Source organism: Heptranchias perlo, chromosome 22, assembly GCF_035084215.1.
Source record: "Heptranchias perlo isolate sHepPer1 chromosome 22, sHepPer1.hap1, whole genome shotgun sequence".
NCBI lineage: Eukaryota > Metazoa > Chordata > Chondrichthyes > Hexanchiformes > Hexanchidae > Heptranchias > Heptranchias perlo.
Genome location: NC_090346.1, coordinates 15,665,522 through 15,693,076, shown reverse-complemented (window position 1 = coordinate 15,693,076; position 27,555 = coordinate 15,665,522). Strand labels below are relative to the sequence as shown.

General features: G+C 46.7%; 2 protein-coding genes across 3 annotated transcripts in view; both read right to left on the bottom strand.

Annotated features, from left to right (window-relative positions):
* The window catches only part of cacng3a (calcium channel, voltage-dependent, gamma subunit 3a), a 28,220-nt gene extending 25,772 nt beyond the window's left edge, over positions 1–2,448 (bottom strand). The window contains exon 1 of the mRNA XM_068003015.1: positions 2,235–2,448. Within this exon, the coding sequence (XP_067859116.1) occupies positions 2,235–2,448 (214 nt within the window). The remainder of the gene's footprint in view (positions 1–2,234) is intronic.
* Positions 2,449–14,428: 11,980 nt separating this feature from the next.
* Positions 14,429–27,555, bottom strand: part of prkcba (protein kinase C, beta a) — a 185,635-nt gene continuing 172,508 nt past the window's right edge. Inside the window, exon 17 of one of the 2 annotated variants that reach the window (XM_068003013.1) lies at positions 14,429–14,581. In XM_068003013.1, the coding sequence (XP_067859114.1) occupies positions 14,429–14,581 (153 nt within the window). Of the gene's footprint in view, positions 14,582–25,019; positions 26,176–27,555 lie in introns of those variants that run through there. The other variant, XM_068003012.1, reaches the window with a different exon arrangement.

The following is a 27,555-nucleotide window of genomic DNA, read 5'->3' as shown; positions in this document are numbered from 1 at the left end:
CCAGGGCAACTGGCACCTCGAGCACTGCCAGGGTAACCAGGGCAACTGGCACCTCGAGCACTGCCAGGGTAACCAGGGCAACTGGCACCTCGAGCACTGCCAGGGTAACCAGGGCAACTGGCACCTCGAGCACTGCCAGGATAACCAGGGCAACTGGCATCTCGAGCACTGCCAGGGTAACCAGGGCAACTGGCATCTCGAGCACTGCCAGGGTAACCAGGGCAACTGGCACCTCGAGCACTGCCAGGGTAACCAGGGCAACTGGCACCTCGAGCACTGCCAGGGTAACCAGGGCAACTGGCACCTCGAGCACTGCCAGGGTAACCAGGGCAACTGGCACCTCGAGCACTGCCAGGGTAACCAGGGCAACTGGCACCTCGAGCACTGCCAGGATAACCAGGGCAACTGGCATCTCGAGCACTGCCAGGGTAACCAGGGCAACTGGCACCTCGAGCACTGCCAGGGTAACCAGGGCAACTGGCACCTCGAGCACTGCCAGGGTAACCAGGGCAACTGGCACCTCGAGCACTGCCAGGGTAACCAGGGCAACTGGCACCTCGAGCACTGCCAGGGTAACCAGGGCAACTGGCACCTCGAGCACTGCCAGGATAACCACACTGTCCATTCATCACACACAGCGGACCCTTGTATATGTTGGCATGGAGTGTTTGGTTCATTTGCTGGTTGTGCTGGGTGTTGGAACAGAATAAATACCCTCATATTAAAGGGATATTTATCCTGATATAAGGGGGGATTTATCCTGATATAAGGGGGGATTTATCCTGATATAAGGGGGGATTTATCTAGCACTCGTGCCTCATACATTTTCCGCACACTCTGGGGTCGGGATTTATTTTCAGTTCCCGATTCTATAATCCTGTCATTTAAATTGAAAAATGACTTTCGATTCCATTAATAGAGTCCGGGACACGGCGAAGCAGAAGGTCCCAAAAGACAGCTGGTTTCCCACACTGTGTGTCTCTCCATCCCTCTCCTCTCCCATCCCTCTCTCCTTATCCCTCTCTGTCGCTCCATCTCTTTCCTCTACCTCCCTTTCACTTTCTTTCGGTCTCTCTCTCTCTCTCTCTCGCTCCTTCCTCTGACTCTCCCTCTGTCTCCCTTGCTCTCTGTTTGTCTTTCGGTCTCTCTCTCTTTTCCTCTCTCTCTCTCTCTTTTCCCCTCTCTCTCTCTCTTTTCCTCTATCTCTCTCTCTCTTTTCCTCTATCTCTCTCTCTCTTTTCCTCTCTCTCTCTCTCTTTTCCCCTCTATCTCTCTCTCTTTTCCCCTCTATCTCTCTCTCTTTTCCCCTCTATCTCTCTCTCTTTTCCCCTCTATCTCTCTCTCTCTTTTCCTCTCTCTCTCTCTCTCTTTTCCTCTCTCTCTCTCTCTCTCTTTTCCCCTCTATCTCTCTCTCTCTTTTCCTCTCTCTCTCTCTCTCTTTTCCCCTCTCTCTCTCTCGCTCCTTCCTCTCTCTCTCTCTCTCTCTTTTCCTCTCTCTCTCTCTCTCTTTTCCTCTATCTCTCTCTCTCTTTTCCTCTCTCTCTCTCTCTCTCTTTTCCTCTATCTCTCTCTCTCTTTTCCTCTCTCTCTCTCTCTTTTCCCCTCTATCTCTCTCTCTTTTCCCCTCTATCTCTCTCTCTCTTTTCCTCTCTCTCTCTCTCTCTTTTCCCCTCTCTCTCTCTCGCTCCTTCCTCTCTGACTCTTTACTCGGACCGAGGTCCTGTCCGGTACAGACCCTGGCCTGCCCCACCGGCTCTGAAGGGTCGGCTGCCTGTCCCAGATGTTAAATTGTCTCCAGACCCCGGGCGCGCCGCCGCCGGTCGACGTGATTCAGACACAGTTGGATGGAAGCACCGGGACCGGCCCGGAGCGCAAACCCCGGTGATCTGCGCTAGGAACGGGGAGCGGGTCCAGGGGTGTGAAGATAAATTAGGGAATGGGGTGAGGAATAAGGAGGTGGGACGGGGAATCGAGGACTGGGATCAGGGGATGAGGCAGGATTTCGAGTTGGGATCAATGGAAGAGACCAGGGGATGGAAGATGGTCCAAGAAGCTGGGGTGGAGAGCTCGGAATGGGGGGAAACAGATCAGGGAATGCGATAGGGGATTGGGAGATGGATTGGGATGGGAAAAGAGAGCCAGGAATGGGAATCAGGGGACCAGGAAAGGGACCAGGAGCTGGGGCGTGGGGTGGGACAGGCAGGGAGTCTGGGGCTGGGATTGGGGGCAATTACCTTCCAGGCAGCAAGTCCTCCAGAGTCCCGAGTGAGTCATGACTTCCTCGTTCTTTCTGACCGTGTCGTTGTCGCTGTTGGATTTGGTCCTGCAGACTCCCCGCGAGTACAGCCAGTAATCGGTGCCCACCGCGATGGTCATCAGGCTGAAGGCGGCGAAAGCTCCCACGGTGGTCAGCAGCATCTGCACCCCGCGGTCACACGCCCCCATCATGGTGCATCCCCCGGGCGGCCGCTCTGCTCCGCTCCGCCCGCTCCCCCAGGGGCATTCCCGGCCCCCACCTGCCTAGCTCAGGCTGGGCTGCATCGCCTCAATCCGGGAGCTTCTCTCTCTCTCTCTCTCTCAAGCCACCTGGAGCATCACCCTCGCCGCATGAGGCTGTCGCTGGTCTTCGGGCATCGGCTGCGGAGGATGGAGCTGCTCTCGCGGCCACTCCGCAAATCGGCGGCTCTGGAGAGGAGGAGGAGGAGGAGGAGGGAGGGGGGGGGGCGGGTGGGAGAGAGGGAGGAGACACAGAGATAGAGAAAGAGAGATGGGGAGGAGAGAGGGAGGAGACACATAGAGAGATATACTGGAAGGTCGGGGTGAGAGAGGGAGGGAGAGGGCAGAGGGAAGGTGGAGGAGAGAGAGAGGGGAGAGGGAGGAGACATAGAGAGAGAGAGATAGTGGGAGGTGGGGGAGAGAGGGGAGAGGGAGGGTGGAGGAGAGGAGAGAGGGAGGGTGGGGGAGAGACAGGGGAGACACAGAGATAAAGAGAGATGGAGAGAGAGGGGAAGAGAGAGGGTGGAGACACATAGAGAGAGAGATATACTGGGAGGTGGGGGAGAGAGAGAGGGAGGAAGAGGGAGAGGAGAGGGCAGAGGGAAGGTGGAGGAGGGAGAGGGAGGAGACACATAGGGAGAGAGAGATAGTGGGAGGTGGGAGAGAGAGAGGGGAGAGGGAGGGTGGAGGAGAGAGAGGGGAGACACAGAGATAGAGGAGGAGAGAGGGAGGAGATATAGAGAGAGATATATACAGTGAGGTGGGGGAGAGAGGGAGGGGAGAGAGAGAGAGAGGAGAGGGCAGAGGGAGGGTGGAGGAGAGAGAGGGGAGAGGGAGGATATATATATATATAGAGAGAGAGAGAGATAGTGGGAGGTGGGGGAGAGAGAGGGGGAGAGGGAGGGTGGGAGAGAGAGGGGGAGAGGGAGGGTGGGAGAGAGAGGGGGAGAGGGAGGGTGGGAGAGAGAGGGGGAGAGGGAGGGTGGGAGAGAGAGGGGGAGAGGGAGGGTGGGAGAGAGAGGGGAGAGGGAGGGTGGGAGAGAGAGGGGGAGAGGGAGGGTGGGAGAGAGAGGGGGAGAGGGAGGGTGGAAGAGAGTGGGGAGAGGGAGGGTGGAGGAGAGAGAAGGAGGAGAGAGAGTGGAGAGATAGAGATAGAGAAAGAGAGATGGGGAGAGAGGGAGGAAGAGGGAGAGAGAAGGGAGGGTGGAGGAGAGAGGGAGGGGAGAGAGAGAGAGAGGAGAGGGCAGAGGGAGGGTGGAGGAGAGAGAGGGGAGAGGGAGGATATATATAATATAGAGAGAGAGAGAGATAGTGGGAGGTGGGGGAGAGAGAGGGGGAGAGGGAGGGTGGGAGAGAGAGGGGGAGAGGGAGGGTGGGAGAGAGAGGGGGAGAGGGAGGGTGGGAGAGAGAGGGGGAGAGGGAGGGTGGGAGAGAGAGGGGGAGAGGGAGGGTGGGAGAGAGAGGGGGAGAGGGAGGGTGGGAGAGAGAGGGGAGAGGGAGGGTGGGAGAGAGAGGGGGAGAGGGAGGGTGGGAGAGAGAGGGGGAGAGGGAGGGTGGAAGAGAGTGGGGAGAGGGAGGGTGGAGGAGAGAGAAGGAGGAGAGAGAGTGGAGAGATAGAGATAGAGAAAGAGAGATGGGGAGAGAGGGAGGAAGAGGGAGAGAGAAGGGAGGGTGGAGGAGAGAGGGAGGGGAGGGGAGAGGAGAGAGGCAGGGTGGAGGAGAGAGAGGGGAGACACAGATAGAGAAAGGGAGAGAGGGAGGAGACACATAGAGGGAGAGATAGAGGGAGGGGGTGAAGGAGAGATGGAGGGAGGGTGAGGGAGAGATAGAGGGAAGGAGGGTGAGGGAGAGATAGAGGGAAGGAGGGTGAGGGAGAGTTAGAGGGAAGGAGGGTGAGGGAGAGATAGAGGGAAGGAGGGTGAGGGAGAGATAGAGGGAAGGAGGGTGAGGGAGAGATGGAGGGAGGGTGAGGGAGAGATAGAGGGAGCAAGGGTGAGGGAGAGATAGAGGGAGCGAGGGTGAGGGAGAGATAGAGGGAGGGTGAGGGAGAGATAGAGGGAGCGAGGGTGAGGGAGAGATAGGGAGGGAGAGATAGAGGGAGGGTGAGGGAGAGATAGAGGGAGCGAGGGTGAGGGAGAGATAGGGAGGGAGAGATAGAGGGAGGGAGGGTGAGGGAGAGATAGAGGGAGGGAGGGTGAGGGAGAGATAGAGGGAGGGAGGGTGAGGGAGAGATAGAGGGAGGGAGGGAGGGAGAGGGGGTGAGGGAGAGATAGAGGGAGGGAGGGTGAGGGAGAGATGGAGGGAGGGAGGGTGTGGGTGAGATGGAGGGAGGGAGAGAGAGGGTGGGATAGAGGGAGGGTGAGGGAGGGAGGGTGAGGGAGAGATAGAGGGAGGGTGAGGGAGAGATGGAGGGAGGGTGAGGGAGAGAGGGAGGGAGGGTGAGGGAGAGATAGAGGGAGGGAGGGTGAGGGAGAGATAGAGGGAGGGAGGGAGGGAGAGGGGGGTGAGGGAGAGATAGAGGGAGGGAGGGTGAGGGAGAGATGGAGGGAGGGAGGGTGTGGGTGAGATGGAGGGAGGGAGAGAGAGGGTGGGATAGAGGGAGGGTGAGGGAGAGATAGAGGGAGGGTGAGGGAGAGATGGAGGGAGGGTGAGGGAGAGATGGAGGGAGGGTGAGGGAGAGATGGAGGGTGAGGGTGAGAGATAGAGGGAGGGAGTGTGAGGGAGAGATGGAGGGAGGGTGAGGGAGAGATAGGGGGAGGGAGAGATGGAGGGAGGGAGAGGTAGAGATGGTGGGAGGGAGGGGGAGGGAGAGATAGAGGGAGGGAGGGAGGGTGAGGGGCCGGGAACTGTTAACCTCCTCCCACTACCATCTCCCTCCCCTGTCACCCGGGGTCACAAGATGCTCAGCACCTTGTCCGGATTCACTCCCGGACACATCCTCCACAGCCTCCCCCGGCCGCTCAGCACCGTCCCAATGGGCTGGGAACCGGGCACAGCAGATGGACCGGGGTCACCGTGCAAAGGGCCAGACCCCCCCCCCCCCCCGAAAAACATATAAAACCCCAGAAAATCCGGTAAAATCCCAGGAGAAAAAGTTTAAAATCCCCCCAAAAAACCCTGATCCGCAGCTTGGAGCGGATCCAGTGACTCCGGGCTGTGAGAGACCCCAGGACTCGGGGCCGAGCTCAGTCACATCGGGCACCTCAACACCTAAACCTGCCCGGGACTCGGGGACTCACTGCCCGGGACTCGGGGTCTCACTGCCCGGGACTCACTGCCCGGGACTCGGGGACTCACTGCCCGGGGACTCGGGGGTCTCACTGCCCGGGGACTCGGGGTCTCACTGCCCGGGACTCGGGGTCTCACTGCCCGGGGACTCGGGGTCTCACTGCCCGGGGACTCGGGGTCTCACTGCCCGGGGACTCGGGGACTGCCCGGGGACTCGGGGACTCACTGCCCGGGGACTCGGGGACTGCCCGGGGACTCGGGGACTCACTGCCCGGGGACTCGGGGACTGCCCGGGGACTCGGGGACTCACTGCCCGGGGACTCGGGGACTCACTGCCCGGGGACTCGGGGACTCACTGCCCGGGACTCGGGGTCTCACTGCCCGGGACTCGGGGACTCACTGCCCGGGACTCGGGGACTCACTGCCCGGGACTCGGGGACTCACTGCCCGGGGACTCGGGGTCTCACTGCCCGGGGACTCGGGGACTCACTGCCCGGGGACTCGGGGTCTCACTGCCCGGGACTCGGGGACTCACTGCCCGGGGACTCGGGGTCTCACTGCCCGGGGACTCGGGGACTCACTGCCCGGGGACTCGGGGACTCACTGCCCGGGGACTCGGGGTCTCACTGCCCGGGACTCGGGGACTCACTGCCCGGGACTCGGGGTCTCACTGCCCGGGGACTCGGGGTCTCACTGCCCGTCTCCCAGGATCCGCCTCCCACTCCGGGAGCTGTGTGAGATTAGCCACCGTCTTCCCACCAGCCCAGTCTCGGTCGTTTAAAACTCTCACCTTTTCTGAATTTTAAGTTAAAAGTTTAAAAAAATCCCTTTAGCAGAATTGCGCCCCATTAATGTCCGAGCTCAGGAAATCGCCTCTTTACTCTGTGTTTTCAGGAAATGTCACCTTTACTTTAGAAATAACAAGTTCAGCGCTTGTGAATTCTCGGTGTTTAACCCGAGACAGATCCGTTTTCACACACGGGCTCGTTCGGGTTTGTAACACGGAGTTATTTTAATGTTTGCACTGATGTTTTTAGTGTTGGGAATATTAGGGTCAAATGTTTAACATCTGTCTGCCATTTTAACAAGAGTATTAACCGATTTAAAATAAACAGGTTAACCCCTCAGTTAAAAGTGCTTGAAACAGGTTAACATTAGCGAGTGACTCCCGATACAGGAGGTAAAATCCCCGGAAAAAAAGTGGGATATAAGTGCTTTCAACGGAAGACAATAATGAGATATAAAATATATGGAAAGGGATACAGTTTGTTCCTGCGTTTGTGACTTGTATTTTGAAAGTAAGACTTGCATTTATAAAGCACCTTTCACGATCTCAAGCTGACCCAAATCGCTTTATAGCCAATGAAGTACTTTTGAAATGTAGTAACTGTTGTAATGCAGGAAATGCGGCAGCCAATTTGAGCACAGCAAGAGCCCATAACAGCAACGAGATAAATAACCAGATTACCTGTTTTAGTGATGTTGCTTGAGAGATAAATATTGACCAGGACACTGGGAGAACTCCCCTGCTCTTCCAATAGTGCCCTGGGATCTTTTCCGTCCACCTGGGAGGGCAGATGGAGCCTTGGATTAACGTCTCATCGGAAAGATGGCACCTCTGGTAGTGCAGCACTCCCTCGGTACTTTACTGGAGTGTCAGCCTTGATTTTGTGCTCAAGTCTCTGGAGTGTGGCTTGAGGGTTGTAAATCTTTGGAATTCTCTACCCCAGAGGGCTGTGGATGCTCAGTTTTTGAGTATATTCAAGACTGAGATGGATAGATTTTTGGACTTTTAGGTAATCAAGAAATATGGGGATCAGGCAGGAAAGTGGAGTTGAGGTCGATGATCAACCATAATCTTATTGAGTGGTGGAGCAGGCTCGAGGGGCCGCATGGCCTACTCCTGCTCCTATTTCTTATGTTCTTATGTTCTTGAACGAACAACCTTCTGACTCAGTGCCGAGAGTGCTACCAACTGTGACTCCAATGACACCTGTACTACCCAGCCCTCAGGTAAAAATGCTTTTAAGGATTAACTGTTGACATTATGTGTGCAGTGTAAGTTCTGGTAATTGGATTTTAGGATTCAAGCAAACATTATTAATTTTTCCATTGCTTTCGAATTAGAAATCTAATATGTCAGCTAAGTGTCACTTGGCCGCAGCATTGCTATTCACCTGAATCCACTGCTGTCCTTGTAGCATTAAACTGCAACTGAATTATTGCAGTTTCTGGAGCTCAGGCAGGTTATCTCCTAGAACCAGTGTCTCTACTCTTCTACGCATTTCTCCTTAATCCATCCTCTGCATTTCAATTGATTCGCTTGAAGTTTGTTTGCAAGAAAGTGGATTTGACCAAAAAATAAAGCAGCAGAAATGAATGAAAAGGAGGGAGACTCTGGGGACCTGCTTCCTGAAGGCCACTTGGCTCCATTGCTCTCAGTGGTTGAATGGAACTTCAACGAGGCTGAGTTCGACTGGCTATGGGTGTTGAGATTGTTGTCGAGTACTATCTCTTGTCCTGAACAATCTTTGGTCTCAGAATCTGTGTCTTAATAACTTGCATCACGATGACTGCACATTACTCCAAGAAAGGCTAGAGATTCTCATTAAAAATCCAGCAGATGCTGACAGAATAATTTTTCCAGTCCAACAAAGGGTATTCAGCTCTTTGAATCAACACACCGCATACAGTTTACACTGCCTTGGATCCTCTTGGTTTACTTAATCTCAGGGAGGTGAACACAGAGAAAATGGTCAAACAGAGTTTCTGAGTGACTGCACTTCAAAAGTGCTTCATTGGCGGTGAAACGCTTTGGGATGTCCTGAGGTTGTGAAAGGCACTATATACATGCAAGTCTTTCTTTCCTCTTGGAGAAACATGGTTGTTGAGGTGGGATAGAAGATTGTGACAGGCTTGAGATGTTTTTGTCTGGGTTTGATTTAATGCCTGTTCCCTTAAATCTATCTCAAATATAAACGCCGTGAATTTCCTCATGGGTTGTTCCGATCGGCTGGCATAACCTCGGTGGAAGTCCCGGATACACCACATAAGCAGTGCTTCCGCCAAACTTCCTCCAAAGTTACAACAACTGATCGGGAGAACGCTCGAGGAGAATCTCGGTGAAGCAGTTTAAAAAAAATAACTACAGTTCAGAATCTTACACCAATTATTTTGATAGAATGTGGCAAGTTTTGCCGGTTTCCTCATGGAGAGGATAATTCAAACTTGTGGAATTGGTTCAGCTTTTATATGACCGACTGACAGGTTTTTAAAAAAAATTCATTGGCGAGGTATTCAAATCCAGGAAGGTAATTCTTTTCTGGATTTAAAATTCCAGAGAGAGAAATAAATGAAATTCAATTTCCAAGAAACAGTTTAGACCCCCACAGTAATAAGAAATTCTAGGAAAAGAAAAATAGTGTATTATTTAAAAATTATTTATAAAGCATTAACTGTGATCAGTGTATTATTTTATCCAGTTAAGTGGAGGGATGTCTACAATAAACATGTAAATACTTTGTATGCTGTTATTTATTCACATTCATCTTTTATAAAACAAATTTAAAACTTAAGAGGTCTGACGTAACGCACTACCGCTTTTGAAGACTGGAGACAAAAGATAAAGCCAGTAGCTGAAAGTAATTAGAAACAGGATTTAATGTTCATTTCCTGGGCACATTACCTAGATCTGTAGACAAGAATAGACCCTCTCGAAAGTATGGGACTCACTCATGAGAGTGATCTAAGATATTAGGGTTCACGTAATCTATGGTAAAATTATTAGAAGACCCAAAAATGTAACACGGATAATGATGAGCATGGTGTTTGTTGGGCTACTGCGCCGTGCACGGATGGACAGGACTGATTGTGCATTTAGACACTGAGATACTTGGACAAATGTGCTGTCAGTGAGAACCTGGTGCTCGACAGCTGGGATTCATCATCCAATTCATCAGCCTTGTGACTATTGTCCTCCTCGTCCAGTAGTAGTGGCTGGACATCTTTGTCTTCCTGCTGCATGGTAACTCAACTCTGTATGGTGAGGTTGTGCAACATGCAACACACTGCTTTGAAAAACTATAAGACATCTCCGATATGTCCAAGCATTGGAACTGCTGTTTCAACATGCTGATAGTATGGTCCACAAGGATTCTGTGGAGACAATGTTGATTCATTATATTGGCGTTCTGCTCATGTTAATGGCTATCTCAAAGGGGATCAGCAGCCAGTTCTCTACAGGTCTCTGAGGAGCCACCCATTCAATCTCCCACCTCCTCTGAATAATGGTGGTACAGCAGATTGGTGTAAAGTGATTGCTTTGTGTCTACTGCTAGGATATCGGGCATTGACTTGCAGTAGTTGGTGCTTGTGAACATATAAAACAGATAGATAGGGGAAGACCAGCTGGTCCATTGAGCCTGTCCCATACAGCCGTATTGCAACCAAGCATCATGACCCCCAGTGCTCCCCACCCACCACCAGCCATGTAATCTCCTGGGAGAGGTAAAGCATATAAAAAAACCCTTGGCCAATTTAGGGAAAGAATAATTCTGGGAAATTGCTCACCGACCTCCGAAGGTGTTCAAAAATGAGTTCCAATAGATCACACTGACTATGAGGTCCATCACCCAACACCTCACCTACATTCTGTACACATTGCAGTCACAAACCGCCTGCAGGTGCATTGAATAAAACTTCTTTCTGTTCAGGAACAGCATGGAATTGGTAATGTGGCATCGGATGGCCACCTGTGTGCCATCTATGATACCCCGCACCTTGTGATAACCTGCCACCTGGTAGGAGTACTGTGCCCATGCATACTGCTTATAGCCTATCCATGGGTAAAGGGGAGAAAGAGTTCCGTCTGAGAAACAATGCTTCTCTCAAATGCGTGATCCGTTGGCGAACAGCGGACTGACTTATTTGTTGGATATCACCAGCGGCAGTTTGGAATGAAGCATCAAGCACTCCCATGTCAATGGCAGGTAAAGCTACTCTGCCCAAAGTGTGACAGTCCCAACTTTGGAGGAGCACCGTCTATTGTGCCAATGTGATATTTCCAACTGGTCCCTTACCAACAGTTAGCAAAGGGTTAATTAATGGGACTGCTATTGATTTTTCTTTACATTAATTTAACTTTTCAATTGGAGCTGATCTCACTAGCAGTTTGATTAGCCCTTTGATATGGACAGATCTTATAACAAGACCTTGAAAGGCTTGTAGGTATGAGTGGGTATGTAGACAGAACGGCATCTTGTAGATTATTTGTCTTTTAACTTCACAGGGACACAGGAGAGATATGGTTAGGTGTCTGTAAAGTTGAAGGTGGTCCTATTGATACATAAATGGCTGTATGCAAAGGCCACCCTGGAAGGCAACATCTGTCAAAAGGAATATGGCCTAGTGGGATGGAAAAATAAAACATGCACAGGAATGTTAACAGGCCTTTGATAGCTCATGAATTTCTGTAACTGTCTTCAGCCTAAGGATTTGATTGACAGATCAATCAGGATGACAGGGGACATGAAAGGAATATTAGGTATTACTAAAACATAACAGGATTATGAAAGAACAATATAAAAGAGTAGTTGATGGGAGAGAGACCTCAGAATTCGATGAGGCCTGATCAGCCCACAATTTCACTGTTAATGTGTGGGTCCTTCGGTAAACTTGCAGTGTTTTACTGTAAGTGCTGCTGTTAAGTGTATGTTTAATTATTGTCAGTAATAGTTATTATCATATGCTTAATAAATCTGTGAATATCTACCTGTAATGCTGTGAACAATATTATTTTCAGGAGTAACTTATAAGAACATCCATTCTCTAACACAACAAAACTTGTTGGCTCTCTCAGTGATACTGGCAACCAGTGTAGGATTGTGGACAGTTTTGTACAGTGGGCCTCTACCTTTAGGAGCTGGATGAGATTGCCCCACAGCCTGAAGAGAGAGGAGAATTTCATCCCATCAGTCTGTGGCTAGAGTTGAGGGGACAATGATTTAACCCACTGCACCATCACATACTAACCTGCTACTCTCGTATCTGATCTATCTAGCCTGATTGCTTGTACCCTCTGTGTAATGTGTATGGATTCACTGAGAGACGGAATTAATGTTGCACAAGTCTGGTTAAAGTGACACCACATTCAGGCCAATACTAATGTCCCGTGAAGGTTAACGATTGCCAGTCCCATGGGTATAGACTGTACCTCTCGCCCAGTCCTCTCCTGCCCAGTGAATACTCCACACCTTACTGCAGACGTTTCATTACAGAATTTTATTTAATCTTTAGGGATCATGCAACTCAACAGTTTGGAAGCATTCATGCACGAATATCCTGCCAACAGTAGACAGAGAGACCAACACAAAAGTCATGCAAATTAATTCATTCAGTAATTATTGCAATACATTTTTATTTGCTGTTTTTTGGCAAGCTTCAAAACACATTAATTTATTTTGCAATCAACTGTAAGAACACTCAGTGTGATCCTGTGAATGGGCGATGCATAGACGTCACAAGGGTAGAAATCTTTGAGTACATTACAGTTCATGAGATGTCACAGAGTAGAAAACATTTACGTCCGTAATATGGAAGACACTGTTTAGAAAAAGGTGCGGCTTGCTTTGCAATTTGTGTACATCCCTGGTTAAACCTGTCTTATCGCATTTTCCTTTTCCATCAATTTTCGCCCCTAAACCTGTCCTTAGCACCAAGTCGCAGTATATCAAGGGACCTTGAATTTCTTCCGTATTTGCGCCCAGAGACACACGTAACTGGAGCACAAATCAATTACGAGGCCTAAAAGATTGTGGAATTTTGAGCGTAAGTGAGTTACACGAGCATAATACGCCCAAATCGCCTTGATCGTTTAGGGCCGTTTATTGAGCCTTCCGTCTAAATGCATCTCCGCCCATAAACCTGGCCTTGCCCATAAGTTAAGGATGAGACTGATGGACGAGCTGGGCTTAGTGTCGGTCCATGAGGATGGGATTGTGGGATTTGAACTTACGTTCTCTGGATTATTAGTACAGGCCTCTGGATTACTAGTCCAGTAACATAACCACTACACTACTGTACCCCAAAAATGGAGGCAAACCAAAAGTTTAGATGAAATAATAAATTAGAAGATTGTGTGAAAAAAATTCTTACTGAAAATATCTTAGTGTTTGAGTTGCTTCTGTTGGTTAATCTCAACAGAGTTGGGGGTTAGGGTAAGGATAACTAAGGAGGGTCTTGGTCACATGGCCAGAATAGGCCACCGAGAAGTAGGCATAAAAGTTTTAAAAATTGAAATTAAATATTTTAAAGTGTAATGGGCATGAAGCCAGGTGTGATGGGTAGAGTGACAGAACTACCAGCATAGAAAAATTCAAGACACAAGAAGCACAGAGTGAAAACACACAGGAAGTACATGTTACGTACAACAATTTTAAGATATTACTAGTGGATCTCCCATGGCATTGCTCACAGTCAGTCAGGGGCTATTGTGTTTTACAAATATTGGTGCCAGGCATTGCACAATGGACTATCAGGGCCACAGATATTTCTAATCAATTTCCTAGTGTTTGATTCAAATGTTTCCTGCTTCAATTCTGATTTGCTGCTGTTTGATGGTTGAAGTATGACTGGAAGCAATATGATGCTAACAGGAAGTGCACATTATACTTAGGACTTTTAATATATTGTAGATGGATAAATATAGATAGTTCTAAACTCAATATCAAAAGTTTGTTCTTTTAAAATGGAAATTAATTTTTACCACTTACTGGTGTCTTATCAGTCTAGAAATTCAATGGATCTGCGCCCATTTTCAGGGGTTAAATGGGTACCTAAGCCTCCAATATGGCAGACAGGAAGTGCGCTCTCATTATGAGCTGGAAGTGCACCGCCCGCCATATTGGTGTAGGCAAAAAAAAGTTGTCCAGGGCCCATGCCTGAAACAGGCGTTAGGCCTTTTACATATGCAAATAAGGGGCCTATTGACTGTTTGAGGCCCCCTCTGCAAAATTAGGCTGCCCTGAATGCAGCCAGCTCGCAATTCGAAGCCTCTTCACTGGCGAGCTGCCTGGGGACTTTTAAATGAGGCCCGAGGCCCAATATTGGGTGCGCCCTGGGCCTACCCGTTCAGGGGCAGGGATCGTTCCCTGCACCCAATTAGCCTGAATTTCTGGGCTATGTTGTTTACAAGATCCTTCCAGAACACCAACCTTTCCCATTCTAGCTTCAACATCCACTTAGACTGAGAGATAGGACCTTAGTTCCACTCCAGATCTGAAGGTCGGCATCTCTGACAGTGCAGCACTCCCTCAATGCTGCACTGGACCGTGGACCCAGCTCAAGTCCGTATGTGACCACATTAGATGTTAAAGTTTTCAATTAATTTTAGTCAGTAGCAAGCCCTGATCCCAGCTTTGTCTTCCCCTATTCTGCCCCACGCTTGGATTTGGGCTCGTCAACCGGTCATAACCCTAGTTACAGTGTTCATCTGTGCACTTTCCATGTCTTCTGTTAGGTTCCAGCCACTATCCAATGATCACTTGTAACCACTGAGAATAGAGTCAGGTAATAAAATGTTGTCTGGTGCTGTATTAAAACCTCATGCAGAACTTAGGACCTGGGAAATGAAAAATCAATATTTGAAAATATTGTGTTTCAGATTAAAAATACAATGGGGTTATAGAAACGAGGCCTCAGGTGATCTTTAAACCTGAATAACAAATTCAGGATTCACATAGGAAAATCCTGCAAATTCATTCTGATCCAGGTTCATGATGAAGAGTTTGTCGGTGGGCGTGAACTCCAAAGGCTGGCGGGTGAATTCTCGGTCAAAGTTCCCAGTGTCTCTGTTGTTTTTCTGTCAAGATAAAAAAAACAATGGGTATTCAGCAAATGTGCTTCTGACTTCAGAAACATGATTCACATCTGTCTCACCATCATCTGACAGCATCACTCTTTCTTTACCTGGTATCTTTCAAAGAAACACTGACCTCTAAACAAGGAGCAAGACTCACAGTGGCACTGCGACCAAGGTGAGCAACATCAAACTGCGCCGCTGTTTAAAAGGTGGCCATGGGAAGGAATGGCCACCTCCAATCAGCAATAGTGAGGTGACTGCCCTCTCTGCAGCTATAGGTACCCAAAGGACCAGAGAGAAATGAGCTCCAAACACATGTTGGGTTTTATTTATCCTGTTGACATTAGGGGTGACTCTGTGATCTGGTGCTTCGGTGGTTGGGGGGAGGGGGCACATGGGTTCTTGCAGGGAGCACATCTGGGGAAATTGCAGGTATGCAGCCTATGATCTTCTACTCATTAACTTTAATAGGTTGCACTGCACACCCATGACACCCTGAGATGACCTCCAGTGACTGTCAGTCCCGCTGGAAGCATCAAAAGAAAGAACTTGCATTTATAAAAGGCGCATTTATATCGCGCCTTTCATGACCTCAGGACGTCCCAAAGCGCTTTACAGACAATGAAGTACTTTTGTAGTGCGGTCACTGTTGTAATGTAGGAAATGCACAGCAAGATCCCACAAACAGCAATGTGATAATGACCAGATAATCTGTTTTAGTGATGTTGGTTGAGGGATAAATATTGGCCAGGAGAATTCTAAACAAATCTAGAACTCTAGATGGGGAGAACTCCCTTGCTCTTCTTCAAACAGTGCCTTGGGATCTTTTACGTCCATCTGAACTCCCACCGTATGTTAGGCAGAACCTTCGGAGAAATGGCGTAAACAGTCATTTACACCAATCTCCCACCAAAGTTATGACGGGATATTGGGGCAAACACACTCAGAAATTCAGAGCCAAGGTTCTATGCAATACCGGTGCCATCTAAATGACATTACTTCTGCCCCATTATCAGATGAACGTAAAAGATCCCAAGGCACTGTTTGAAGAAAAGCAAGGCAGTTCTACCTGTCTAGAGTTCTAGATTTGTTTAGAATTCTCCTGGTCAATATTTATCCCTCAACCAACATCACTAAAACAGATTATCTGGTCATGTTGGAGTGATTTTCCACCCATTTCTGGCAGGAACCTCCTGCAATTCACATTTGCCTGAATGCAAATGTAAATGATCTCCACCCAAATTTTTGGTCAGTCCCACCCTCAATTGATTTCATTTATGGGGAGCAGCAGAGCTGAAAATTGGGGCTCACTATTCAACTCAGCTGCTGATTGCTGTTGGCAGCAACTGAACTTGTGAACAGCAATCAATTGGGTGTTAATGTGAGTGCTTGTGGAACTAACACACATAGTGAGGACTTGGGTAATGGGACTGAGAGCTGGCATCAGCGAAATGGGACTAGCTGGGAGCTGGTAATGGGACTGTCTGGGAGCTAGAACTTGGGTAATGAGACTGTGTGGGATATGGCACTGGGGCAATGGGACTGTCTGGGAGCTGGAACTGGGGTAATGGGACTGTGTGGGATATGGCACTGGGGCAATGGGACTGTCTGGGAGCTGGAACTGGGGTAATGGGACTGTGTGGGATATGGCACTGGGGCAATGGGACTGTCAGGGAGCTGGCACTGCGGTAATGGGACTGTCAGGGAGTTGGCACTGGGGGCCAGCTGGGAGCTGACACTGTGGCAATGGGAATGTCTGGGAGCTGGAACTGGGGCAATGGGAATGTCTGGGAGCTGGCACTGGGGACCAACTGAGAGCTGGCACTGGGGCAATGAGATTGTCTGGGAGCTGGCACTGGGGCAATGGGAATGTCTGGGAGCTGGCACTGGGGCAATGGGAATGTCTGGGAGATGGCACTGGGGCAATGGGAATGTCTGGGAGCTGGCACTGGGGCAATGGGATTGTCTGGAAGCTGGCATTGCAGACCAGCTGGCACTGGGGTAATGTGATTGGTTAGGAGCTAGCACTGGGGTAACAGACCAGGAATGTCCACGAAACTGCTCCCACTCCGTGCCAAAAATAAACCTTGCAGAACATTTCAGTAAGTTCTCACAGAAATGGAAAGATCTGACTCTTGGACTCTAAGAGATTCTGTTACCAAGAATCACACAGCAGCCGCTGACTCATCCCAAGATTCTCTGGGTGGAAGAACCAGATAAACTCCCTCCACATCGACCTTACATCTGGAATCAGTTCACCTCCACCACTCACTGACCAACATCTGCACTACCTGACAGGATGGACGGAGGAGTCTTGGGGAACTGGGAACACATATTCACAAAAGCAAACTTTCAATTTAAATAATTTAGTGAGGGATGGGAGTAATCTGATTTCAGGTGATGCAAGAGTCGAGCACTTGTCCTGTTCCTACCCCAGAAAAACTTTAAATTATTCACCTACCTGTGCTGCTGTGTTTCCTGCCCTATATGCAGCTCTCGGTGTGACCCATTCTGTGGCTCTGCCGGAAGAGCTGGTGGAAGAAGCGGTCATACAACAGGCACTGGACCTTGTTTTTAGAGGTACAGGCTGCTCCGAAACGAATGGACCCCAATACACAAATACAGCCCCAAATAAACACAGACCAGAGAAGCTCCCAATGAACAGACCAGAGAGACCCCAATAACAAGACAGGAATCCCCAATAATGACAGATGTGTAAACCCCAATAAGCAAAAAGCAGACACCCCAAACAAATAAAGACCATAGAGTCCCCAAGTAAAACATACTGGTACAGGGGTGGACCGGCCATGTGGGAAATGGGGAGAAACAGTGAAGAGTTCCACAGCGCTGTATTATTTGCAACCCCCCCTTTTTTTGTGAGAGCCCTGAAGAATCCCATGCCCTTTTGGGGCAGCCAGTCCATCCCTGACTAGATAGATCACCAATAAATACAGACCAGAGATACCCAATAAAAACAGACTAAACAGAACCCAATAAACACAGAACACGGAGATCATAAATATACACAAGCTAGAGAGACCCCCCAATAAATACATGCCACAGACCCATGACAAACAGAGATTAGAGCCCACAATTAAAACAGACCAATTAATGCAAATCAACCCCAATAAATAGATAAAAAACTTACAATGAACATAGACCAGAAAGACCCCAGTAAAGAGAGACCATAGGCCCTAAGAAAGAAAAATCAGAGCAATCACAAAATAACCACAGCCTAGAGCAGATAAACCCAAATAAACACAGACCCGAACCCCCAACAAACATAGACCAGAGACTCCACAATATACAAATCAGAGACCACCCAATAAACACAGACCGGAACCCCTAATAAATACACACCAGAGCTTCTAACAAACACAGGTTAGACCCCAAAACAAACAAACCAGTGTGATGTTACAGATGAGAGCCTGCAATAAACACAGACCACAGTCAATAAACACAGTCCAAGCACCCCAATATATATAGTACAGAGACACCTGCCAAACACAGACTGGTCTCCAAAGAGCAGAGTCCACAACAAACACAGGCTAGAGAGATCCTCAATAAATATAGACTGAAACATCAATAAAAACAGACCACACTTCCCAATACACACAGAGACATCCATTAATACATACTAGAGGACTTAATAAAACACAGACCAGGTGCCTCAATAAAACACAAAACAGACGCTGCTAATTAGATAGACCAGAATCTCCCGGTAAACACAGACCAAATTATTGGGGGTTCTTAGTTATTTCAATTTGGGGGCTCTGTTTTGTACTAATTGTGGACCCCCAAATAGAACACCCAATAATCACTTACTAAAGCCCTTCAAAAACAGGAATTAGAGATCTCCAACCAACAGAGACCAGAGACCCCCCATCAACACAAACATACGATCTCCCAATAACCAACTGACCAGAGAAACCCCCCAGTAAACACAGAATGGTGACATCCAAATGAACACAGAATGAAGCCCTCCAATAAACACAGAACGGAGATTCCAAAAATATAGAGCAAAGAAACTCCCAATTAACACATGCTAGAACTTCCAACAAAACCAGAACAGATCCAAAAGCAATGAACCAGAAGATGCCCAATTATACAGATCACAGCCCTAAATAAACACACACCAGAGTGACCCCCAGAAAATACAGTGCACAAATTAATGACCACACATAAATACAGACCAGAGACCACCAGTAAAAACAATCCAGAGGGATCCCAGCAAAAACGGTCAGAGGGATCCCAGCAAAAATAGTCCAGGGAGATCCCAATAAAGACCAGACCCTCCAGGAAAAATAAATCAGAGAAATCGCACAATAAACACAGACCAAAGCTTCCAACAAACACACACGAGAGGCTAAAACACAGCTCAGAGTCCATCAACAGATATGGACCAATGAGCACAAACATGAACCCTCAATAAAAACACAGACCAGAGACCCCAAGAAATACAGATCAGAGATATCAACATATACAGACCGGAGACCCTAAGAAATACAGACCAGAGATATCAACATATAAAAACCAGAGACCCCAAGAAATACAGATCAGAGACATTAACATATACAAGCCAGAGACCCCAAGAAATACAGACCAGGGACCCCCCCAAGAAATACAGACCAGAGACATCAAAATATACAAATCAGAGACCCCAAGAAATACAGACCAGGGACCCCCCAAGAAATACAGACCAGGGACCCCTCAAGAAATACAGACCAGAGACATCAACACATACAGACCAGAGACCTCGACATATACAAACCAGAGACATCAACATATACAATCCAGAGACCCCAAGAAATACAGACCAGGGACCCCCCAAGAAATACAGACCAGGGACCCCTCAAGAAATACAGACCAGAAACATCAACATATACAAACCATGAGACCCCTAAAAATACAGATCAGAGACCTCAACATATACGGACCAGAGACATTAACATATATGGACCAGAGACCCCAAGAAATACAGATCAGGCTCCCCAAGAAATACAGACCAGAGAGCTTAACATATACAGACCAGAGATCCCAAGAATTACAGATCAGAGACCTGAACATTTACAGACTAGAGACCCCAAGAAATACAGACCAAAGAGCTTAACATATACAGATCAGGGGCCTGAACATTTACAGACCAGAGACATCAACATATAAAGACCAGAGACATCAATATATATAAGCCAGAGACCTCGATGTATACAAACCACAGACATCAACATATACAAGCCAGAGACCCCCAAGAAATACAGACCAGGGACCCCCCCCCCAAGAAATATAGACCAGAGACATCAACATATACAGACCAGAGACCTCGATGTATACAAACCACAGACATCAACATATACAAGCCAGTGACCCCAAAAATACAGACCAGGGACCCCCATGAAATACAGACCAGAGACCTCGACATATACAAACCAGAGACCCCAAGAAATACAGACCAGAGACATCAACATATACAGACGAGAGAATCAACATATACAAACCATGAGACCCCTAGAAATAAGGACCAGAGACCGCAACATATACAGACCAGAGACATCAACATATACAGACGAGAGAATCAACATATACAGACCAGAGACCCCAAGAAATACAGACCAGAGACATTAACATATATGGACCAGAGACCCCAAGAAATACAGATCAGGCTCCCCAAGAAATACAGACCAGAGACCTGAACATTTACAGACCAGAGACCCCAACAATTACAGATCAGAGACCTGAACATCTACAGACCAGAGACCCCAAGAAATACAGATCAAGGACCCCAAGAAATACAGACCAGAGACCCCAAGAATTACAGATCAGTGACCTGAACATATAGAGACCAGAAATGCCAAAAAATACAGATCAAAGACTTGAACATATACAGACCAGAGACCCCAAGAAATACAGAGCAGGGTCCTGAATTATATACAGACCAGAGGCCTGAACCTATACAGACAAGAGGCCTAGACATAAACAGATCAGAGACACTAAGAATTACAGATCAGAGACCTGAACATTTACAGACCAGGAATCTGAACATATATAAGACCAGGGACCCCAAGAAATACAGACCAAAGAGGTTAACATACAGACCCAAGATCCCAAGAATTACAGATCAAAGACATCAACATATATAGACCAGAGACCCCACGAAATACAGATCAGAGACATGAACATATACAGACCACAGACCTCAAGAAATACAGATCAGAGACCTGAACATATACAGACCAGAGTTTCCATTTGCATAAAATGCAGACTGGAGCAGGTGTTCATATGCAGTACCCATTGTAAGATGGGGCATTCATACAATGTATACTGGTGTAAAAGGGGCATAGCTGCATTGCTGCCTAGGGAGGGGGCAGTGATTTGCTGCATGCTTGGTATCATGGGACATTTCAAACTCTTCACATTCTCTTGGATAAACTTCATGCAGGATAAAAGGGGGTATTTATATATTTCATGATAGATAAGAGGGGCATTTATTTCGTATACACTTCATGCAGGATAAAAGGGGGTATTTATATATTTCATGATAGATAAGAGGGGCATTTATTTAGTATACACTTCATGCAGGATAAAAGGGGGTATTTATATATTTCATGATAGATAAGAGGGGCATCTATTTAGTATACACTTCATGCAGGATAAAAGGGGGTATTTATATATTTCATGATAGATAAGAGGGGCATTTATTTAGTATATTTGGGTAGGAGGGGGTATTCATGCAATTCATGCTAAGTGGGGGCATTTATTTCTGTTATTCTTGGTAGGAGAGATATACATGCTGTACATGCTGGGTAATGGATGTCATTTGTTTTGTGTATTCTGGACAGCGAGGTATTCCTGGAGTACATGCTTGTGAAGTAAGAAACATTCTTATAGTGCATGCTGGGTACATAAGGATACAAAACACACAGAATAACTCTACAGGCTGCATAATACACAATGATTTATACTGTCCACATTGACTATCAGTATACTGTGAGAGGGATACTATCAAACCAGTACACACCAAGTAACATTATACCCTTGATACCATACATACTAAGTAACAATGCAAACTAAATAACAAGAAATAATTAATACTGTACACACTTGAGTACACACTGTGACAAAGCAAACTGAGTAACAAGAAATAATTAATACTGTACATACTGTGTAACAGGAAATGATTGATAACTGAGTAACAGTAAACAATTAATACTTGTATACACGGAGTAATGGAAAGATTGATAATGTACACACAGTAATGATGCAAACTGAATAGGAAAGAATTAATACTGTATACAGGAAAAAATGATACTGTACACACTGAGAATCAATGCAAACTGAGTAATGGAAAATAATACTGTACACGAGTAACAAGAAATGATTAATAATGTATACATTCAGCAACAATGAAGACTGAGTGTCAGAAAATAATATTGTACATGAGTAACAAGAAATAATTGTTAACGTACATATTGAGCAACAATGCAAAGTGAGTAACAGAATATAATACTGTACACAATGAGTAACAAGAAATAATTGATAATGTACACACTAATAATGGAAACTGAGTAACAGGATGCAATTGATATTGTATATACTGAGTAAGGGACTGTGTTACATCAGTGTGAGGATGTATTATTCCTGTTACAAAGTCCTACATTTGTGTTATAGTTGTGAGGGTGTGTTGTATCAGTGAGATGGCATGTTATATCAGCTGAAGGTGTGATAAGTTAATAAGGATGTTTTATATCAATGAGAAGTGTTATGTCAGTGACAGGGTGTTTTATTGGTGAGGGCTATGTTATATCAGTGAGGGACTGTGTTATCTCAATGAGGGGTGTGCTGTATCAGTGACAGATTGTTATATCAGTGTAGGGTGTATTACATCAGTGCGAAGGTGTGTTATATTAGCAAAGGAATGAGTTATGTATTCACTAAAATAATATTATGAAAGTTTTTAGAGAGTAAATAGTGTCAGATTGTTTGCCTGAATTTGTAACAAGGGCATAGACTCAAAATCATCATTAGAAGAATGAAGGGGGACGTTTGAATAAACTTTTTCACAGACGGTTATTAGAACATGGATTGATTTACCTTAAGTGACTATTGAAAGGGAATTGGATATGTATTTGAAAAGGAAAAATATAAAAGGATATGGGGAAAGGACAGGAAAATGACATTAGAGTAAATAGCTCCAGTTGAAGAATTAGCACTGGCACAGGTGGTATCACTGCATGGATTCCGTCAGTGCTGTCACTTCTGTGATTCCACATAATACTTTGCATTATCTGTATTAAATTTCATACACTGTAATGCCACATACGATTGTGTCTGCAGATTATCATGGCCCAGATGGGACCCCTCAGTTAAAGCATCTCCACTGAGCCTGAACTTCATTGACATTGTTCTTCTGTGAGGTCCAGGTAGTTATGCCCATTGAGTAGATCCACTATCTGGAGTTCTATAAGTTGTACATCTTCTAAGCACTGCACACCAGGATCACTGTCTCTTCCACTTCCTGCTGTGCCCATGGTACGATGATGAAAGTCCACTGTACTATTCACTGCTCTGTTCCAACTTTGAAATCTAGCCCTTCCTTCAGAAAGCCAACCTACAGGACTCTCTGTGAGTAGTGAACTTTGTAATTATCCCACCCTGAACTAAACTGTACAAGTTTTTCTTGACTGCCTTTTAACAGGCACATTCTATTGCTGGGTGAACTTTCACAAACACACTTTTTTCCTGGGAGCAAGACTCAGAGTAGACAAACTAATAGAAGGAAGTCTGTTGCTCTCTATAACCATCTACCTTTCTCTTATGTTCTTTATTCAACTCTATCCCTCTTTACTCATCTCCACCCTTTCCTACCACTCTACTGTGCTCTACCCCTCTTTATCCATCTCTACCACACACCCCCTCTCTATTCGCTTTTACCACTCTCCCCTTCCATCTCTGTCTATTTATCTCTAACCCTCTCTGCTGTTTGCAACCCCTCTCTATTGTACTCTATTCTGCAGGCCACACTATTCCTCCTTCATGTTCTATCCCCCCTATAACTACCTCTACCGCTCTCTACCCTTCTGTCGCATTCGCTTCCTCTTTCTACCATGTCCGCTCCTCTCTATTTCTTTCTACATCACTCTACCATTCTCTCGTCTGATTATTAAGCTTTACTGACAAGACCATGATGTAGCCCTGATTATTTGAGACTGGGGGAGGGATGGAACCAAAATACGTTAATAAAATGCTGACAAATTACAATGAGGATGATATTTTTCCATCCACTCCTTTCAAAGAAAGTAGCAAATTATCTCTTTAGATGGCGTATTGGGGTGCACTGGACTCCAAAAACCAAAGATTGGGCGGTGAAGAGCCCAATAGCTCAGCAGAATGAATTATGCCAGGCGAATAACATGTGCTTTACTCACTATCAGCTGTTTTGTTCATTCCACATGTGAAATGGTTTTATTTGTAAGCATGGAAACTGTGTAGACTGCAGTTTTAAAGAGCAACTAAGAGTTAATTTTTGTCTCTTTTAAATTGCTGTTCTCACCCCACATCCTTTCCATCTCCCTGAAGGTTTCCTCTGTGCACTCTATATAGTGAAATTGCAAACCTGCTCTTCATTAATGGGTATACAATTCAGATACACTTAACACTGAGAGGAAAAACCTCCCCTCTCTGGGTCAACCGCCACACCTCGGACAAAAGAGTGCCAGGGTGCCCTGCTCTCAGGTCTCTGCTGATAGCACACTTGATTCAGATTATAGAAGGTACATGAAACCTGGTCCCAGATAGTCTTCCCTTCCTGTGGGGAAGTACCATACCTCCCTCTCCTCCTCATTTCTACAAGGTCACAAGCTAAAATCCTTTGTTACTGTGGGTTTAAGAGTCATTCAGGATCTGAATGTCTACTTCTTAAACATTTTATCCTGTTTATTCAGCAGGGTAATGATTACTTACTGTGTAACTGGGCAATTGCTATTTATTCAGTGGGGTAAGAGTTATTCCCTGCATAACTGTGCAGAGTTGCTGTTTATTCAGTGGGGTAAGGGTTACACAGAGGGTTATGTGGACTAGCCAGTGTTTGGTACTTGAATGGCTACATTTTCTGCTTACAGCTGCATTCTATTTCCCCTTTATAGCACAGGATTATTATTTCCTCGGTTGGTTGATGTATTTTGTAATTTATGCTGGGGGTTTGCACGGAAGGGATTAGAATTGAGTAGCTGCTTAAGAGACTGAAACGAGTGTGTCAGTGGGATGACCTGTTTGGGGCTGATAGGACTCAGAACTTCTGATAAGCACTCAATGTCAATTTTAGACAGATTTAATTAACTTTCCTTCCTGGAACAGCACTGAGGCAGTTAGTGTACAGAAAACACCCGAGCAGAAAAATAGAAGCGGCTGTTAAATTAAACAGGTGACTAAAGTGATGCTGAGCTTTTTTGGTGCGATTTTCTTTATTGTATATCAATACTGGAAAAATATTTGGCACATCAACTGCAGGCGTTGTCAGCAACACACTACAAAACAACGGTCATGCATCACTTTATTTCTTTTTAAAATTTCTTGCAAAGTTTCGTTATCACTTTAAAGATGCCGGCGCCCTCCTGAAAGAATCACCAACGGCAAGGCCAGTCCAAGCAGGTTAGGAGGAAGCTGGCCTTCAAAGTATCTTTTAAGCCCAGAGAGAGAGCAGAGCTGGCAATTAAACACTAACATGGGAAAGGGGACAGTCACAATCACTTCTAAAACTGAGCAGATTTTACAAACACTTTTTTTGATTCAAACATTATTATTATCATTATTACACATCAGCGGCCAGGATCACATTCTGTGGGAAATAAAACATTTAGAAAGAACTTTGTTTGACACATTTTTAGAATTGCGGAGGTCAACAGCCCAAATCTGTCATTGAAGATTTTCCCTGGTTCGAATTTTGCACACAGTCGCAGACAGATTTAGTTAGAAACACTGACCAGAGAAAATCTTCACCAACACACCAGCAATGTCACAACAGGTGTGACCAGAGCAAGTCTCACTCTGTAGTAACAAGGGGATTTCCTTTATGTTTTGCAGTAGAGCAACAGGAAAGCCACAGGATTGAGGCAGTTAATAAACTACAGGCCAGCTTTTGGCAACCAGGCAGCAAATAATTTTGCAAAGCAACTTCATACAGACTGAATATAAAGGGAAGCACCTGCAATATGAACCCGTCAGCAGCACCTTTCTCAGCTGCTGTGTGGACTCTGTCTCGCTGTGTGATGAGGTGATGGATAAAGTACTGCATTCCCAACACGCCTTGGAGATTTGCAAAGCAAACATCACGTAACAGTTAACAGCTTCTGAACATGCTGCACAACCCAGAACTTGGCCCCCTATTCTGGAGAGGACACTTGACCCGCCCCCTCTCCTTTCCCCCATTCCCCCAAGTGCTTTTAACATGTAACTTCAGGCTTTAGAAACCCCGAGTTAATAAAGGAGAACCCCTCGAACTCTGCCTGGTCAATATTCACGATGACCTCTTGGTCAGGTGGAGTTAAGACTGGCGGATGACGGGTGAAAAATCGGTCGAAGTTCTCGGCGTTGCGCCCGCACTGTGGGAGGAGAAAGAAAAAAGGTGATGGGATGGAGTGTGGTGGGATTGACAGTTTATAAATGGGTTAGTTCTGTAAAACAAACTAATCTGGGAAGATGAGTAATGCAATGGATAGTGCACTGCAGATGCAATCGATTTATAACATCCCTCGATGCCTTACTCCAGAATAACACCGGCTCCACTCCAGCTCACAATCTGCTCCATCACAGTTGCTAAATTTGCCTATTTTTAATGTTTTTTTTCTGTCTGCCGAGCTCACCTGAACACAGGAACAGGAGTAGGCCATTCAGCTCCTCAGCCTGTTTGGCCGATTTGTATCTTAACTCCATTTACCATTTACCAAACTCCATTCACCTGAAGGTCTGAGTCGTACTGGGTGGGTACAGTTCCACGGACACTTGGTACCTCGCTCCAGTGACCAATCTTCATGTTTGGGGCTAGACAGTGGATATCCACATTATAACTTTAAGGTAGATTTATGGAAATTACAGCACAGGAGTAGGCCATTTGGCCCATTCCACCTGTGAATGGTGAACTCTTCAACTGAACTGTCTACAGTGATCCCATTTCCCTGCCCTTTCTCATGTTAGAACCATAGAAAAGATACAGCACAGAAGGGGGCCATTTGGCCCATCGTGTCCACACCGGCTCGAAGAACAACCAGATGCCCATTCTAATCCCACCTTCCAGCACCTGGTCTGTAGCCCTGCAGCTTACAGCACTTTAGGTGCAGGTCCAGGTACTTTTTAAAAGAGTTGAGAGTCCTTGCCTCTATCACCAATTCGGACAGCAAATTCCATACACCCACCACCCTCTGGATAAAAAGGTTTTTCCTCATGTCCTCTCTAATCCTTCCGCCAATCAGCTTAAATCTATGTCCTCGAGTTCTTGAACTCTCCGCTAGGGGAAACAGGTACTTCCTGTCTACTCTATCTAGGCCCCTCATAATTTTGTACACCTCAATCAAGTCTCCCCTCAGCCTCCTCTGCTCCAAGGAAAACAACCCCAGCCTATCCAATCTCTCCTCGTGGCTGCAATTTTCAAGCCCTGGCAACATTCTTGTAAATCTCCTCTGCACTCTCTCCAGAGCAATTACGTCCTTCCTGTAATGTGGTGACCAGAACTGCGCACAATACTCCAGCTGTGGCCTTACCAGCGTTTTATACAGTTCCATCATTACATCCCTGCTTTTGTATTCTATACCTCGGCTAATAATGGAGAGCATTCCGTATGCCTTCTTCACAACCTTATCTACCTGTACTGCCACCTTCAGGGACCTGTGCACAGGCACTCCAAGGTCTCTCACTTCCTCTACCCCTCTCAATATATTCCCGTTTACTGCATATTCCCTTTTACAGTTTGCCTCCCTAAGTGCATT